The 17,616-nt window shown below is 33.8% G+C and overlaps 1 protein-coding gene across 1 annotated transcript; it reads left to right on the forward strand.

Annotated features, from left to right (window-relative positions):
* The first annotated feature begins 4,515 nt into the window (after positions 1–4,515).
* On the forward strand, positions 4,516–16,971 carry LOC116123597. Its single transcript, XM_031409343.1, has 12 exons — positions 4,516–5,239; positions 8,475–8,591; positions 8,697–8,889; positions 9,370–9,536; positions 9,631–9,805; positions 10,252–10,313; positions 11,501–11,582; positions 12,485–12,542; positions 12,642–12,766; positions 16,280–16,363; positions 16,459–16,529; positions 16,690–16,971. Exons 1-12 carry the CDS (start codon positions 4,797–4,799, stop codon positions 16,817–16,819), a joined length of 1,707 nt encoding a protein of 568 aa, XP_031265203.1. The 5' UTR covers positions 4,516–4,796; the 3' UTR covers positions 16,820–16,971.
* Positions 16,972–17,616: the final 645 nt, after the last annotated feature.

Consider the following 17,616-nt stretch of genomic DNA (forward strand, 5'->3'; position numbering starts at 1 on the left):
AAGTAATCAATGAGATATTTTGAGTTCATTCTTGAAAACCCTATCATTCTCGACTCCCTCACATGCCACTTTCATCTCCAAATTCTCTCATTTTCTTCATCAAATTTCCAAGGCAATTTAGAGGATTTTTTGGTTGGATTTTGGTAGATATTCAATCCTAAGCATCCAAAGGTAAAAGTTCTTGCAATATGATATGAGATTAATTTTTAAAGTGTTGAATTCTTATAGTTATATGCTTAGGGTTTAAGAAGAAGATGAGATCTACCCAAAGAGAGTTTCTAGTGTGGAACTACCCAAGATCAAGGTAAGTAAATCCAACCCTAAGTTTGATTTGAGTAGGTTTGTAGAGATTTGTATATGTATGTATGTGCTTATGTTTTTGAGAAGTTTTGATGAGATTGATACTTGATGATAATTAAAATTCAGCCATGAGAATGTAGACTTTGCCTACATGGTGATTGATGGAAGTTTGGTTGAATTTAGAAAGAGTTTGAGTAGACTTTATGGAGTGTAGTTTCTTGGCCAAATTTAGTGTTGATTTAATGGAGTTTTGCTCCAAATATTGGTGGCTTAAGAAAGAAGTGGAAGTGTAGCCAAATAGAGTTTGAGTATGCATGCAATTTGTTTGATGAAAATCCTAAGAGAAAACATGTTACCATGGTTGCCCTGTCATAGTCGTGACCTTCTGAGTGATTTTGGCATCTTACTGATTGAACTGGATTTAGACCTATACATAAAAGTTGTAGCCCTGTCTCTAAGCTTTAAAACAAGACCAAGATCGTAGTAATCCGTTGTGTATAACTCGAGATATGCCTTCTTGAATATGACCTATGCAGAATGACTACCTCAAAATATTTTGTAGTCTAATAATCTATGATTGATTTCAAGTATGGGAATGTTGTTGGTAGAAAATATTAGTTCTTTAATGATATTTTTATATGCCATAATGCATTCTCACATTCTCATATTTGCATTTAGAAAGAATAACAAAGAATGAGCATAGTTCCATGCACATGCACATGGATGAGAATAGTAAAGAATAAAGAAAAAGAAAGAAAAGAATTAATTGTAAAAAGATAAGAGAAGAGAAGGTTGTTGTGATGGGGAACCCGTGAGTGGTAGAGAAGAATAGTCCCACATACACGCCGCCTTCAGTGAGCGGCCTCAGAATCAGAAAAAAGTAAGTGTACAGTCTGTTAAAAGTGTATGTGGATGAGAACTGTACCAACAGAATTTACCTACATGCACGCCGCCTTTAGTGAGCGGCCTCAGAATTAGAAAGAAGAGTTGTACAGTCCAATAGAAGTGCATGTAGATGAGGACTGTATCCACTCACATGGCCAGGGTTCTGAATCCATGCCTCAACCGAGTCCGATCGACATAGAAAGAAAGAATAGAATAGAATAGAATAGAAAGAAAGAAACAATAGAAAGAAAGAACAGAAAGAAAGAAAGAAAGAATAGAACATAGAAAGAAAGAACAGAACAGAAAGAAAGAAAGAATAGAACACAGAAAGAAAGAACAGAATAGAACGAAAGAAGAGAAACAGAAAACAGAAAAGAAATTGCATTCTTTATGCATTTATACACATGCATCATGGCATTCATATTATTCAGAATTAGTTTCTCCAATTGTGCTTACATGTTAGTAAGTGAGAAACAAGAATAGAGAAAGAACAGAGAGAAAGAATAGAAAAGAATAGAGAAGAAGCGAGAAGTGTGATGTAAGGAAAGAATTCAGAATATGAGCAACGGAGATAGAAGGGTAGCATAGCGGGTTTACTTACTGAGCAATTAGTGCTCACCCCTTTGTTTTCAATGTTTTTGCAGGTAGTAGATGAGATGCGATCACTTGGGATGTCAAGATGCGGAAGGGTCGGGCAACGCTGTTGAGCTTCTTGAGAAATTTATTTACACCATGTATAGTTTTGTATATATAAAGAAAAATTGGGCCCATTATTTTATACTCATCTACATGTATATTTTTGTAATATTTATATTTAGTGAGTTTTACTGTTTATTTTATGAGTATACTAGCTAGAGAGAGAATCATTACAGTTGTGACGAAGGAAATGAAAAATATTTGGGGTACTTGCGTTTAGCTTATGCAGGTTAGGAGATAGGATAAGAACCACTTATGAAATTGACTTTTTAAAGTCAAAATCCCTCCCCTAGCTAACAACAACTGATTTGACTAATATTACACATTCAAAAGTTTAAGATTTGAAATCACTAACGTCAAAGAAGGTAATTTATTTTATTGATTTTAGGTCATTGTAACTTGTAAGTGAAGGGTATTTCTCCAGTTGCATAGGGGCAATTTTGTATTTGCCAACAATAAGCTAATGACAAGTTAACAGGGTTTATTTGTTTTTTTATCTTTAAGTTTAAAGGTAACTAATTTTGTTGTTGTTGTAGCTGTAATTAAGTTATAAATACAGTATTACATCAATCAATATAATAACATAATTATCTTTAATTTATAGAGTAAACGAACATGTTCCCACCCAAGGTTTAGCGAAATGGCAAGTTTCCACCTCTGGTTTCATTTATTATACATTCTCATCCTTAATTAAACACCATCAGTAACTGTTCAACTAAGGGTGGGAATTTGAAAAACTGATTTGGGACTTTTATCAAGTAGGTGGCGGGTGCAAATTCGGGCTTCGATTTCCCGCGAACAGGAAGTCAAAAAGGGCCAAAAAAACATACTCACACAAACTTCAACACAAAGAGAGTCTACTGGTGTAGTTCAATGATGTCGGTTGCTCTCTGATCGAATAGAAAATGACAGAGAAGATACCCAAAATCGCAAGGTGGCAAGTGTGGGAGTGGTCGGAAAAGTGAGTGATGACAGCAAGTGGGGGTATGGGTTTTGTAGAGGAGGTCGTGGGGAGTCCAATAGTGGTCTCAAAAATTATTTTGAAATTCGGGTTTGGTCGAAAAATGCCAAAAATTGGCGGCTTAAACGACGCTAACATGAGCTGCTTCTTGCTAAAATGAGGCTACTTTCAGCCAAAGGAGCACCGGTGCACGTTAGCGTGCTAATGTGAGCCTCACTACGGTAAAAAGTTAAAATTAAGGAAATTGTGTTAATTTAAGGGTGGGAATTTGAAATTTATTAAACCAAGGGTGAGAACTTGCCATATCACTAGACCTTGGGTGGGAACATGTAGTTTACTCTAATTTATATATTTTCTTTTTATTTTCATAAATTTGATGATTTAAATTTGTTTAAAACATGTAAAATATATAACTATATTATATTTAATAAGGATATATATGTCAAAACACTCAGGTTTCAATACATTTACACTTTGTAAGATCAGACAACCCAATACTTATAATTAGACATTGAAAAATAAAAAGTAAACGACATATTTCCACCTAAGGTTTAGTGAAATCACCGTTATTGACTATTGAGTTTTTCCACATATGTAGAGATGTTATTACCAATCTACCCTCCCATTTCCAACCAGCCTTAGTTTGAAAATGCTACCACCCACCCTCATTGCATCGCGCTCGCATGACTATGTTTTTCAGTCGCGTTGTGCATGTTGTGATAGTGATGCACCCACCTTATCTCCTAATCACACACCTGACCCTTACCACTTGTCACCCTTCGCCTTTCCCAACCCCCATGACCGTCGGCACCATTTGGTTGAAGAAAATGGTTTGTTGTTTGTAGTGTTGATTGACAGTTGATTTTTAGTGATTTGCGAGAGTTTTTGAGTTTGCTTGTGTGTTGCTAGTGAAATGTTGGTTTGATTGGGTTTTTTTCTATTTTCCGCCATTCCTATCTCATTTCCATAGCCCCCACCCCCCGACGCTCACCAGGTGTTCGACGAAACGCCCCACCCACCCTAGATGAGCAGTAGCCAGCGATCGAAGATATTTTTAGGTGAGGATGAAAGGGTTTTGTATAACAGATAGTGGGGGTTTAAATGGTGGTGGCGGTGAAGATTTCCGACTGACAAAACGACCGAAAAAGCGGCTGCAAAGTGTTCGTTTACGCAAAAAAGCAGTAAGTTTTTTTGGCAAACAGTGAGTGATCAGGAGACGGGGTGATATGGGTTTTGAAGAGGAGATGATGAGGGACCGAATGGTGGTGGTGGCACAAATTTCTGATGTAAAAAATGCCTGGAAATTGGTCGAGAAGGGAAGTCACGCAAAAATGTAGGTCGCTGAAAACGATCAAAATCCGGCCAAATTTGCCAAAAACGTTTTAATTTAATTTTGAAATGACCATTTCAGCTTTAAACTATTTAAATAAAAGAAACGACATCCATTTAAGGTTGAGAATTTGGAATTTATGAAACCAAGGGTACTAACTTGAAATTTCACTAAACCTTGGGTGGAAATATGTGGTTTACTCCTCAAAAATAAAAAAACAAACATGACTTATATTAAGACATATTCGGACAATTGATACATTTAACTTTCAAACACTTTAAAGTTAGTTAAAAAAAGGGTCATCTTGATGAGTTTTTAAAAAAATTTAGGGTTATAATTTATTAATGAAATTATAGGGGTAACAACTTATAATCTCCGATTCTAACTGCGATGAGTTGACAGTGAAAAGGAGCTCACTATCATTTGATTCATTGTGTCGGACTCAATTCACAACGCATTCCCAGCTCCGAGTGAACTGAATCAAACCAAAATTATTTTTTTAATTTCCCCAAAACAAACGAAAGCCTTAGGGTGTTGTTGAACTTTAACTCAATGAAGTGCCCAAAACCCTAAATTACAAATAAGCTGCATAAACCCTAAATTTAAAATATATCAGAATGATTAATGGTTATGATGATGATGCAGCAGCAGCAGAACTCGTCTGCACCGCCACAACCATGCAACCCCGCCCGTAGATCCCCTACATCCACGACTACTCAATCCACTCATGGACCTACTCTGCCCCGCCAAGCAATTCCATTACCAATAGCCGATCATGTCATCGGCCCGGTGGTCCCCATCTCAGTTGAGCCCGCTGTGACGATGCCGGCGCGAGTCCGTTTGGAGGACATGACGCCCTACGATGGGGCCCCCTGTGGGTCCTACCTGAGGGCTGTTGAGGCGCTTTCGGGGTCGCTCATGAGGCATAATGCCGCCGTTATTGAATTGGGTAGCCAGGACGCTGCCGTTATGCGCTGCGGACTCGAAGCGGCTCGTTTGTACTTTAGGACTAAATCGCAAAGTGTTGCCAAGGGAAGCCGCGGGGTCTATATGTACAGAGCAGGAAGGTAATATATTGTTGTTGTTATTATTATTATTATTATTATTTTTATCTTTAGGTGTGTTTTCCGAATTTCTTAAGAGGTTTAGGTTGATTGTGGGAAGAAAATTGCACATTAATTGATTAATTTACTGGGTTTTGGTTTGCTTTATTTTCAATTTCATGAAATATTTCTCTTTGTGTTTGTTACATTTCGATAAATGAACTAGAAAAAGAAGGAAAAGAATTGGATATTTGTTTCATTGCAAGAGAATAAGGTCTGCTAGCATCAGTAAACAATTGTTTTTCTCTGGGTTGTGTTCATTTTATTTTTTTCTGTTGTATTTGCTGTACAACTTCAACCTAGTGTTTATAGGATGTGAATGTGATTGTGTAAGAGTTCCTAACCCTAAGCCAAACGAGGATAATAAAATAAGCTAAAATAAAATTTTCTATTAAATCATTCTTCCACTTATTAAATCAATCTTGTACTCAAGGTTATACAGAAACTTGAAATTTTCTATCTTTATGGAAATTTAATTCAAGAAGGTACTTGAAATTCGTTGATGCTTTGATATGCTACTTCATTACCCACAGCAACTCCTTACAAAACCAATCTAATATATTCCTTAGTAAATACATTGAATAAAATCTATATTAGAACCCTTTCGTTGGACAAGGTCATAACTTTTTTGTTTTAGACTTGGGAAGGGGATGAGATGGAGGGTATGGCAATACCAGATCCCATATGACCATGTTTGGATATTTTCTGATTTATGTCTTAACAATCATTCTACCATAGCCATTTCTTTTATATGTCCCAATTTCACAGCTTTCTGCACTGGTAACTTCCTTGAAATAATACAACATATAATGGAGCAACGTAATTATACATGATTAGCTAAGGCTTCAAGATTGAGCAGGAGCTATTCATTCTAGAAGTAATGGTGAATTTCATGGGAGTTTGATTAGAATTAAGGAAGGAGACAAATTCAGGAGCTACGTCATAATGCTTGACTTGGATTGTGCCTTTTGTGTGGGTACAAATGTAGATAGTAGCTCAATCTTGACGAATTTTTTTTTTTTAGAATATTTAGAAGTAATTTATATCAAGTATGGTTTGGGAAGTATAATGAGAGGTTATCTTTTAGGATTTAGCAAAATTTTGGAGAGAAGTGTTTGTACAGTATTTTTTTTTAAAAAAGGATTCGTCATGAATCTGGATTTAGCATGCAACCTTCAAAACTTCAGTCTAACAATCTCTGAATGCTTCCTTGTTGGTTTGAACACTATGACTATAGCTCAAGGATGAGGTTTTAGGCTCTATTACCAAGATTTGGCAAAAATTAGAGCCAAAGAGGTTATATAATGAAGGTGAAGTTGCATCAAAATTAAAGGAAACGTGTTGTAACATTGTAGTTTGGTAGAATAATGATTTTTCTTACTTTTTTAACAGGCTATTTGCTAGATCTAAAAATTGATATGATCAAAAGTGTTTCTTAAGTTCCCTCAAATTTACAAGTGTGCATTCGTAATGTTTCCATTATTACTTTAATGAGAATTGTTAGATGAACTCATTCCTTAGTCTTTTATCTCTCTCTCTCTTCTTTTGACCTGTATACAAAAGACGAAGGAAGTTATAAGTTGGTAATAAAATAAAAAGATATTGGGTTTGTCTTGTCTGCACACGTCAAGAGGAGAGTGAGAGAATAAAAAGTAGAATGAAGAAGAGAATATATTTAAGATTCCTCTTACTTTAATATTGGAGAGATATAGGTAATTAATGTTTGCGATTTCAGCCGATAAGTTTGGTTGCTGGGCTATATAGCTATTTTCGAACTGTCACAGGAACTACCAACTGTATATTTGGTTTGACTTCTTCTGTAGAGTTTATGGAAGTAGATCTTAAAAAATAGAGCTTATATGAAAATTTGTTGACAATTTGTTGTGGTAAATCTGAAGGAGCTTTATAACAATAAGTTACCAAGAAGGGTAGTAACATAACAAGGTAAGATAAAGTAACTTCTCTGAATCAATATGGGATATATTTGAATTTCAAAACTTTGAATAGACTCAAAAAGAGTTTTTGGGTGAAACCCGAAATTTGAGCTTCTGTGAATAGATGTAAAACAATTTATTTAATCATTTATTAGTTCGTCTTGAGTCATATACAAATAATACTAAAGCATGAGAGCTCGACATTAAAGATACTATTTTGGTCAGTAGATAAGCCTATCTAAAAGGAGACAAGAATGGTGATAAGTCAACTGGTATCAAGTTGATGCTTTGTTCAACTAGAGGTTGATTCTTTCCTCTTGTTCTTCTTCTCTTTTTTTTTTTTTTAATTCTTTTGATGAATGTATGGAGAATTTAGGATCTAGTTATTTAGGAATTAGTTTGTTTTAGGAATTTCAAAATTGAATTACTTGTTTTAGTTAGATTAACTTTTCCCGGTTAGCTTTTGTTTTTTGAGTTGGTTTTATGTTACTTATTGTGAGTAGGTCTCTTTGCCTTTTTCTTATGGCTGGCCACTTTTAAAATAGGGTTGTAATGTTTAGTTATGTAAAAATTGATTGGTTAATGATATGATGAAAACAGAGTTTCTCCCTGTCGTTATCTGTTGCTCTCCAATTCCTTCGTTTTTACCCCTTTATTTCTCCTTAATTCTCTCTATTTCCTTATCTGCCCTACTTCGTATGCTGCCTTTCCTATATACACAAAAAATTCAAAAACATTCAGACATTTTATGTTTAAAAGCTGAAAACACAACAACTAAGCAAACATTTTATATTGATCTTGTTTTGCCAGTGACTTTGGTGTTTGTGATAATAAATATTATTTTGATTTGAAATGAAATTGGTGTTCAGCCATTGGTTCTTTAATGTATATCATCTCTTAACCTGAACTTGCTTCTCTACTAGGAGTTTCTATGCTATTTTAATTCTAGCCTGTTGCAAGTCTGAGGTCGTTGAAACCCCGGCATCTCTTTATGAGTGAACATGTTGGATTTAGATGAAGGTTGTGTTGATAGGTATGAAAAACTTATAATCCTTTTTAACTAGGTTTTGTTACCCTTCTTAGTTTCCACTAAATTCTTGGGTTGCATAAATTTCATCCTTCAGTACCATGGACTGCAAGCTGTCTGTGATTGTTAAAAGCAGCTGATTATATTTCTGTTACTATTTGCTTGGATTTGCTTATTTCTCTTCATATTCCCCCTTTTGCACCCAAATTTAATATTAAACAAACTTGTCTTCTCGCAGGGCTTTGGAAGATTGGGACACATCTCCCCCATGCATGGTTGATATTTTTAGGTGCATGGGAAAAGCAGCTCGTGCTGCTTTATTTATGATAGCAAGGCATCTTCGTTTGCGAAGCGAGTATGGTCGTGATGGATCTTCATTCTGAAATTTACATTGCTTGTGATTTTTAAATTAATTTTAAGGGAAAAATATCTGATTTGTGCTTAAAATTCATATTTGCAGCGTTTTTAATCATTTACTTGATGATAACCCGTTGCCTCCTGGTGAGGTGTCTTCATCGGTGCTTGTCGCTACCTACTGTTATGCATCCATGCAAAATGGAAAAGGATCTATAGGTGGAGGGAAGCCTGCAATAAATGGTGAAGTTGAGAAGGGATTATTAACACTGATTTCCTCCGACAGTCCTGGTTTGCAGGTGTTTAGGATTTGAATTTAATTATAAATATAAACTAGTGTGGTGTTATTGGATTTTGGGATATTGGTTACGTGGGGGCTATATGCATATATAGAAACACTCTTATACTCATTTTACTCTATATGCACCCATATATAGGTACTCTTTACACTCATTTTTCTAAGTTGACACAACATTATAATTTTGAAAATGATTTCTCTTAATTATTCTCAGCTATTTTTTATTTATATTTTTCAATCATTAAATATTTGTATATTTGATGTGTGTTAGAATTACAAAGATGTGTAATGAAAATCAAACTTAGAAAATGGGCGCAGAGTGAACTTTATTGGATGCAATAGCCCCAATATTGTTTATATTGTGCTCATGGCTGCCTTTGAAGCAGTTTCTATGAAGTTCTGAATTTTTACATTTTTGGAAGAAATTGATCAGTATTATTCATAATGTCTCTTTTCATCTGCAAAATCTTTTCTTTCTTAGGTTTGTGATCCCAATGGTCGCTGGTACCTCGCAGATGGTGGGTCATCTCCGGGAGATCTCTTACTGATTACAGGCAAGGCACTAAGTCATGCTACTGCTGGCCTTCGTCCTGCTGCCTTGTATAGAGCTGCTCCTGATTATATGTCGTGCACCAATAGTGGAGGGAGGTACAATTATCGCTTTAAGTGGGTTCTCATGATACATGTTCTCATATTGAACTTCCATTCACATTAAATTATCTGATTGTGTGTTGTGGTTCAGGACATCACTGGCATTTAGGCTCATGCCACAGGGCAATGCTATATTAGACTGTTCTCCAATTGCAGCGGCTGGTCATGTCATTCCCCAGAGTTATGTACCAATATCTGTAAGCCAGTTTATGGATGACCTTTCTGCAGAAGAAGATGGATTGTGTAATCGTTCTGATAATACTTATGTAAGTACTATTTTTTAGCTGTTCACAGCAATTCATGAATAAAAAATGAAGAGGCCGATTAAATCTTTTATGAATTCATATTTTGTCATTTCATTCTTGTTTTCAGTTCTGGCTTCCTTTATGGTGTTAATATTGGTTTTCTGATGATTTGAGAAACCAAATCAGTAGACATTATTCAGGATTTAAAATTTACTGGCGTTGTATTTGATCTATCTTCATCACTGGTTATAATGTTGATTGTATAACACTGAAAATTTTACCTGAGATGACACCTCCTTTCTGCTATTTGGAACAACGTAACTTTCTTTCTACATCTTTAATTTATTTATTTATTTCCATAATGTTCTGGCCAAGAAGTCTTTTGGGAACTTAATTTTTTCCGGTTTGTTACATTTGTCAAATGGATTCTAAAACTTTTGTGTTTGACTTGATTTATGTGATTGCAGGTCGCTCAAAGTGATTTACATAAGGAACCTTCATTAAGAAGTGTTCTTTCAGATCCCTTATCGTGAGTTCATTGTCATCTCTATTTATTTAAAGCAAGTTTCTTTGTTTTCAATTTTATAATACTAACTTTATTGTCTTCTTTCTGACTCCTTATTGTTAAAGCTGTTATGAGATCTTCTGTAGTTGAGTCACAGTTTCAAGTCTTTGCAACTATAGTAATGCGTGAGAGTAGTGCTGAATACTGATATCTGATTCACAAATAGTTACTGGTGTAAGAACAATATAGTGGGTCAAAGGTTATTTAGTATTATTTTGGAGTTTTATTTTGTTTTCTATTTGTTTTAGACTTTATTTTCTATTTGATTAGGACTAGGATTCTATTATTAGTGTTAACATGCTGGATTGATGATTAAAGATGAAAATTTTATTTTATTTTTTATTTTTTTTAAATAAGAAACTCAAGTAAGCTTATATAAATTAGGTGAAACAAGCTCTCTGCATTATATCTATACATGTATGAGTCAAGACAACCACAAGAACAAAATCTAACTAAAGAAACTGGACAGCAAAGTCCTAAAATCTACAAAACCCCCAAATTTATACTCCTTTAATCACATCACTGGAGCCTTCCAATTGTTAAGAATAGTGAAAAATGGTGCATCGCTAAAATCATGTGACATAGAAGCCCAAAGAGAAGTTCAAAACTTAGCTTTGTCCCATAAAAGTTCAGTTTCATCCCCTTTTATGTTTTCAAAGTTCTTCTATTTCTTTCTATCCATATGATACAAAATATATCCATAATAACACAACCCAAGAATATTTTTTTCCTCCCTAAAGGTTATTTATTTCTTCTGTATTTCCTCCAAATTGTGCTTCCCCTTTCTTGCTTGTTCTGGCTTAATTTTGTCCTTCCTGCTTGCTTGTTCTTACTTTTATCCTTCTTATTCCCTCGGTTTTCTCTATTTCTCTATTTTATATCTTTTCTTTATCTCTGCTCTATTACCAATTGATAAAGGAGAATATCATATTGGCAATTTTTTATATTAACTTGTGTCACATCGTGGTTGGACACTTGTTTCATATATTAACTATTACTTTGTACTTTATGGCTTGAAGCCAAGTTCTTCAACTTGAAAATTGGTTTTGCTCTCCCTATTTTTTGAGAATAGGAAGCTGACACTGTAAATTTTTATGTGGTTAGCATGTAGTTCTAATGGAACCTTTTTGTCCAATTTGTTGATTATAAAGTGGTGCATTTCTCGAAGATGCCATGGTTGTTTCATGTGGACATTCATTCGGTGGTCTCATGCTTAGAAGAGTCATTGAAACAGTAAGTGGGCAATCTATATTTCTAAATGATTGCTTTGATGATGTGAATTGCATGTATGATATGACAGTTCTATCTATTATTAATTTATTCTGGGTGCAAATGATGAACCATTGTGGTGGGATTAGATAAGCTGCCTAAAAATTGCCATTAAATTGAGCAAGGGAAATTGGAAACGTATAATAACATTTGGGTAAACTAGATGTAGCATATTAACATGTATTTTGGAGCTTGTAACTGTTTGTTTGACAATTAAGTATCATATACAGATTCGATGAAAAATATTGTAGGTGGAACAAGAATAACCAGGTCATTGAAGAATTGTCATGACATAACATTGTATACTGCATTAGGGAAGTTTTAAGTTGACTTACAGGACTTTAAGCTGAAGGATGGTGGGCTCCAAGTCTGTAACGCATTGTTGTCTTGTGGTTTTTTACAACAACTTGGACAGACCTTTTCAAATTTTTTTTTTTTTTTTTTTCTAATGGAAATAAGCAAATAGGATGAAAATTGATTGTTAAGAGAAATGCTGTTAATTTATAACCTAGCAATGTGATCTTATTTGTTTCCATATCTATTCCCCTTCTATCTCAATAGAAAAATATGATGAAATTAGGAGTCACAGATTCTTTAAAGTCCATTAAAACAGTGCATTTGATTTAAGATGTGGATAACGGAGCCAGGGAGCTTATTTGTATTCAAAATAATGAACTTTGTATACTATTTCTGTGACAATTAATCATGTTTGAGGTGCTAAAATTGATGTCTGCCCATAAATGCTGACACAGGCTGAGATCTTATGCTTGACCATGTTACAGCTTCTGATGGGCTGCTGTAGAAATTGATGTTTTATACTCTTAATTATATTAAGTTTATAACTACAGTTATTCTTTACATCACAGTCAAGATGTACCATCTGCAGCGCAGAGATTGAGACTGGGTCTTTGGTCCCTAATCTAGGTACATTCCATTTCACTTACTTCATTCTCTTCCTTGAGATATTTGTTCTTGCTTCGTACCAATTTATATTTTTTTTATTCATTTGATGCTCTTTGACAGCTCTCAGAGCTGCTGCAGTAGCTGTGAAGCAAGAGGATGATAGAAGGCTATTCCATAATGCTGCTCTCCGTAAGCGTCGGAAAGAAATGGGGGACCAAATGGATTCAATCAGAAGATCAAATAGGGTATATTTTGACTAAGTGCATAATACTACCATGACTTGGGTCATTTTTTATGCTTTGGGACATGCATATAATCTCATGATCATATTTAGCATAGCATAGCAATAGTTGGTTTAACTAGTGGAAACAACAAATAGATATGGTTTGTTGAATTCAGCAAAGAGTACTAGAAGATTTTCATTTTATTTTTTGAGGGTGAAATAGTGGAAGTGCACCAATGACAAGGAGAAGAAAGAGGATGAGAAGGAATTTCTAGGGAAAATGAAATTTTTGGAAGGAAAAATAATTTGTATTTGATTAATAACAAATTCATAATATAGTTTCTGAATTAGGAACTAGGAGGATAGGGAGGAATTTCTAGGATTGAAACGTAAGTTTCTTAAGGAAAAATGATCTCATAAGAGATTCATGATTCATAATTGATTGATACCTAATTCATAATAGACTTTTTGTCTTAGGAAAAAAGAGGATAAGAAGGAATTTCTAGGAAAAAGAAACATAAGTTTCTTAAGGAAGATTGATCTCATAAGAGATTCATGATTCCTTATTGATTGAAAACAAATTCATAATAGGCTTTATAATTGACTTATCATTGCTCTTTCTAGACTCCTATTTATAAGTCTAACTTCACCAACCTTAACGCATGAGTTGTAGGTGTTAGGTAGATCATACAGCTTTCTAATTTAATTACACAACCCACAATGCAATAAGCAAAAATTACGATGTAATCAACATCATCACCAACATCAAAACAACACAAGTTAAACCAATAATGTAGTACTAGTTCACATAAATATTAGTTAAACATATATTAAACTCTTAAGACTCTTTAATCCAACTTTGCTCTTATCATGACATAGTTCACACATTACATTGCATCATTCTCCCTGGACAAAAAATTCCTCATGAATATGCATCAATATCTCCATAACACTCCAATAAATCATTCTCTCTTTAAACTTGTTTTCAAAACAAAAAAGAACAGTCTTTCTTCAAATACATTCATAAAAATATTAATTTCATGAAAAATCTTTACTTACAAAGCTTGTATATCATGATGCTCCACTTGTGACAATTTGAGATCTTCATCCTTGATTGGTAAAATTAGAAATCAAGCTTAAGTATTGAAAATCAAAATGGACATTGTTTAAAAATATGTATCTTTTGTACTTTATGAAACCATGCAATTTGAGATGGCCTTGATATAACTCAATGAGTTGAGAGCTTTTTTAACAAATCTCGAGATATAATATTTTCACTTCAATCATCAACAACAATGGTCTATGATTGAAGGTTATCTTTATTGGAATCATCATTAAGAATTTCAAGGTTTTGCATCTGCAAAGATTCAGTTTTAGGGATATCAATCTCTTCACTCTCAAACATCATATTTATCATCCTGAGTTGACTTGAATCATTAAGGAGATCTTCATTGTATTTTGATTGTATTGAGTCACAAGAGAAATCATTGCTTGTGTAAGCTAAAGGTATGCATAATCCTCTTTCCACTCCACCTTGCCTGCCTTGTCATGTTCTGTTTGAACATAGGAAACAACAAAATCTTCATAATTGTGTACTTATCTAGAAAAGTATTAAAAGGGTTATTTAAATGGGCATAAGTGTAATCATTAATATTAAATAAGGATAATATTGTCAAAATAATTAAAAGAAACTATTAAGATGTTTTTAGTTAAGTGGAAAGTAAAAATTTTAGTATTTTCAGCTTGCCTAATTTTAGCAAAAAAGTCATTATTAGAAAACATATACCTGAATGATTCAGATTAAGTGAATTAAGATTTTGTTTTCTACTAGGAATAGATTTTAGGCTTACCTTTATACTCTTATCTCTTTAATCTTACTTCACAATGTCGAAGAATAACCATGATATGCTGTTGCTGCTAATTCCACTTATTAGCTATCGAATATTTCTTTGTAGTCAAAGTACTTCTCAATGACATTAAGCTAATTAAGAAATTCATCAGTGTGAAGAAAGCAGTGAAACCCTAGTAAATCTACTTTGATGCCAAAGTTAGAATTAGGTTTTTCTAATTGACCCTTCTTAGGATGGACAAGACAATTATCATCATGAATTCACTCTGAAATACTTGCCATGCTCACTATGACCTTCTTGGCACTCAAGTTGCTGGGTAAGTTTTTCAACTTGTGTTCGAAAAGCTTTAAGTTCTTGTTCATTCTTCAAATCTCTCACCATAAGATTATCCAATCTTCCTCTACCTCTTCTTGTCGACTTGAAAAGTTTATATGGTGACAATCAAGAGAGTAGTTTAAGTTCTAATACCTAATGAGAACAAAGAGGATAAAAAACATTTTCAAGGGAAAAGTAGAAATAGAAGTTGCTTTAGGATAATGATCTAATAAGAGATCCACAATTCATTTAATGGATACAAATTCATAATAGATCTTATAATGAATTATTACAATTCCCTTCTAGGCTTATATTTATAGATTATTTTACATAGATCAATAATTGTGAACACCTCAAAAGTTTCCACATGGGTTAAAAGTCTAAATTTACCATACAACTTCCTAGCTTGGCTACAAAATCCAGAATGCAATCAACATGAATTACCATGTAGTCAACACCACCATCAACACAACACAACACAATACAAATACAAAGATAAATAAATACAAGACAAAGTAAATATTAGTTAATGGAATCCATTAAAGAGATACGAGTCATATGAAAAATTAGTCTTTCAAAACCTTAAAGGTACATTCAAATGAATAATCACTTGCTTTTACAAGTTACAACACTAAGGATTTATATTGTAATTCTTGAAACAACCCTCCAAGCATAGATAATTCCCTAGATAGAATTAATAACTAATAAGTCAGTTGATTCTTGAAATAATGGAACCGTGACTTAGAACTAATTACAACTCGTAAGACTCACCAAATAAATTGGAGAGACAGGAAATTCATAAGAAAACTGGTGAATGCTTAATTTCTCATAAAAGTCAGCACTCAATGGATCTAGACTAGTATGAAAGAATTGGTCATAACTTTCTTCTCAAAATATTTAAAAATTTAAAACCATAAGTGTTAGAGAGCTGACTTGGGGAACTTTCCAATGATATATGGCTTGTACATCTATTAGACTGACACTGATAATAATTTTCATTATGAAATTATTCATGTTGCTTAATGAATTAGAATAAAAAGCTGAAGCCCACTAGAATTTACATTGATACCCAGGCATTGGAACACTTATTTCTCATATTTATAAGGATTTTCGGAAAAAAAAAAAAATTGTACAAGCATATATCTGAGATAAATTGATATTTGCTTGTACAAAAATAGAGTTCTTGGAATGTGTTTTTAGAGTCAAAGAAACTCTTGAAGAAAATATATTGTATGTAAACTTTTCAATAGTTTGAAAAGAAATTAAAGCTCAATAAGCATATATAATTTGTATTACATTTAACGCATCAATATGAGCAGCATAGTTTTGTTTAAATGAGCTTATTTGGATTGTTTATTAATTGTGCCAAGGAAAATGGAGATATTGCCACTGAAGATGGGTTGCATAGAGGGGTGCAGTATCCATTTTCTGTTAATGAGAAGGTGCTAATTAAGGTGAGTATTTTTCCCTTTTTGGCACTAATCTGTTGACTGATAGCACGCTCCTTCTTGGTTAGATAAAATTTTTACTGGCATACTGAATTTTGTAGGGAAATAGGAGGACGCCAGAAAAATTTGTTGGCAAGGAAGCTGTAATCACATCCCAATGTCTCAATGGCTGGTATGTGGGGCAGACCTAACTTATCATTCATAATTTTTATTGTTTTCAATTACAGATGCAGGTATCATTTGAGACATTTTATTTGTAACTGTTTGAACTTCAATAGGCAACCCGTGCTATTAGGTAAAGCACTGAGTATATATCTCATTTTGTTTTGTAGGTATTTGCTTAAGATTATTGGAAGTGGTGAGAATGTGCGGCTTCAATATCGTTCCCTTCGAAAGATCTTGAACTCCCCAACCATTGAAGATGGTCGTACCTCACATCCAATTCAGAACAATAGTTCATGAGTTCAAATTTGTTTGTTTTAGCGAGTTTAAGTGGTTTCATCTGGGTAGCACGTAATTAGTAATGTATAACCTGGTCACGGTCATGTGATGCAAGTTTCTTATAAGTTATACTGTATTTGAATGTTAATTTAGCTAGAGAAAAGAGGTAGGGTCCTGTAAAGAAAATTGTATTCGTGTAAGAGGGTCGACGGCGAGATGATAATTACTTCAATCATGTATAATTTTATTGGTTGGAAGAAAGCCATTTTTTACTTGGTTTACATTGCATTGCACCACTTGTGTTTACAAAGAAGAAGCCATTTATGAGTTTTCTATCAAAATGATAAGGTAGTTTATTTTTCGTACATTACAAGTCATCATGGTGTTTTAATTGAGCAAGTAAAATGGAACATAAACTAAGCAGAACTACAAATTTTTTACAAGAAAAACAGAAAGTATTTTATGATTCCACAAATTGCCACTTTAGAAAATCTTAAACTCAAGTCCAAAGGAAGCAGCCTTTCATTTGACTTAACCATAGACGACACAATTGAAGATGTCTTGATCAATGTTTTAAAACCCAACTTGGGTCTTGATCAATGTTTTAACCTCTGTTTTAAAAACCGGACTTAACCGGCCGGTTGCAGCTGCCGAATTTGTTTTTGATGGTTGTAATATCTTTTTTATGACTTTGATCCGCTGAAATTTGTTTGGTTTAATCCAAGAGAGTAGAAGAAAGAAGGAAACAAAAAGAGGAAGTGAAAAAAAAAAAAAAAAAAAAAAAGAGTAGAGAATAGAAATGCGGAGAAAGAGATTAA

This window comes from Pistacia vera, unplaced genomic scaffold (assembly GCF_008641045.1).
Source record: "Pistacia vera cultivar Batoury unplaced genomic scaffold, PisVer_v2 Contig143, whole genome shotgun sequence".
Classification (NCBI taxonomy): domain Eukaryota; kingdom Viridiplantae; phylum Streptophyta; class Magnoliopsida; order Sapindales; family Anacardiaceae; genus Pistacia; species Pistacia vera.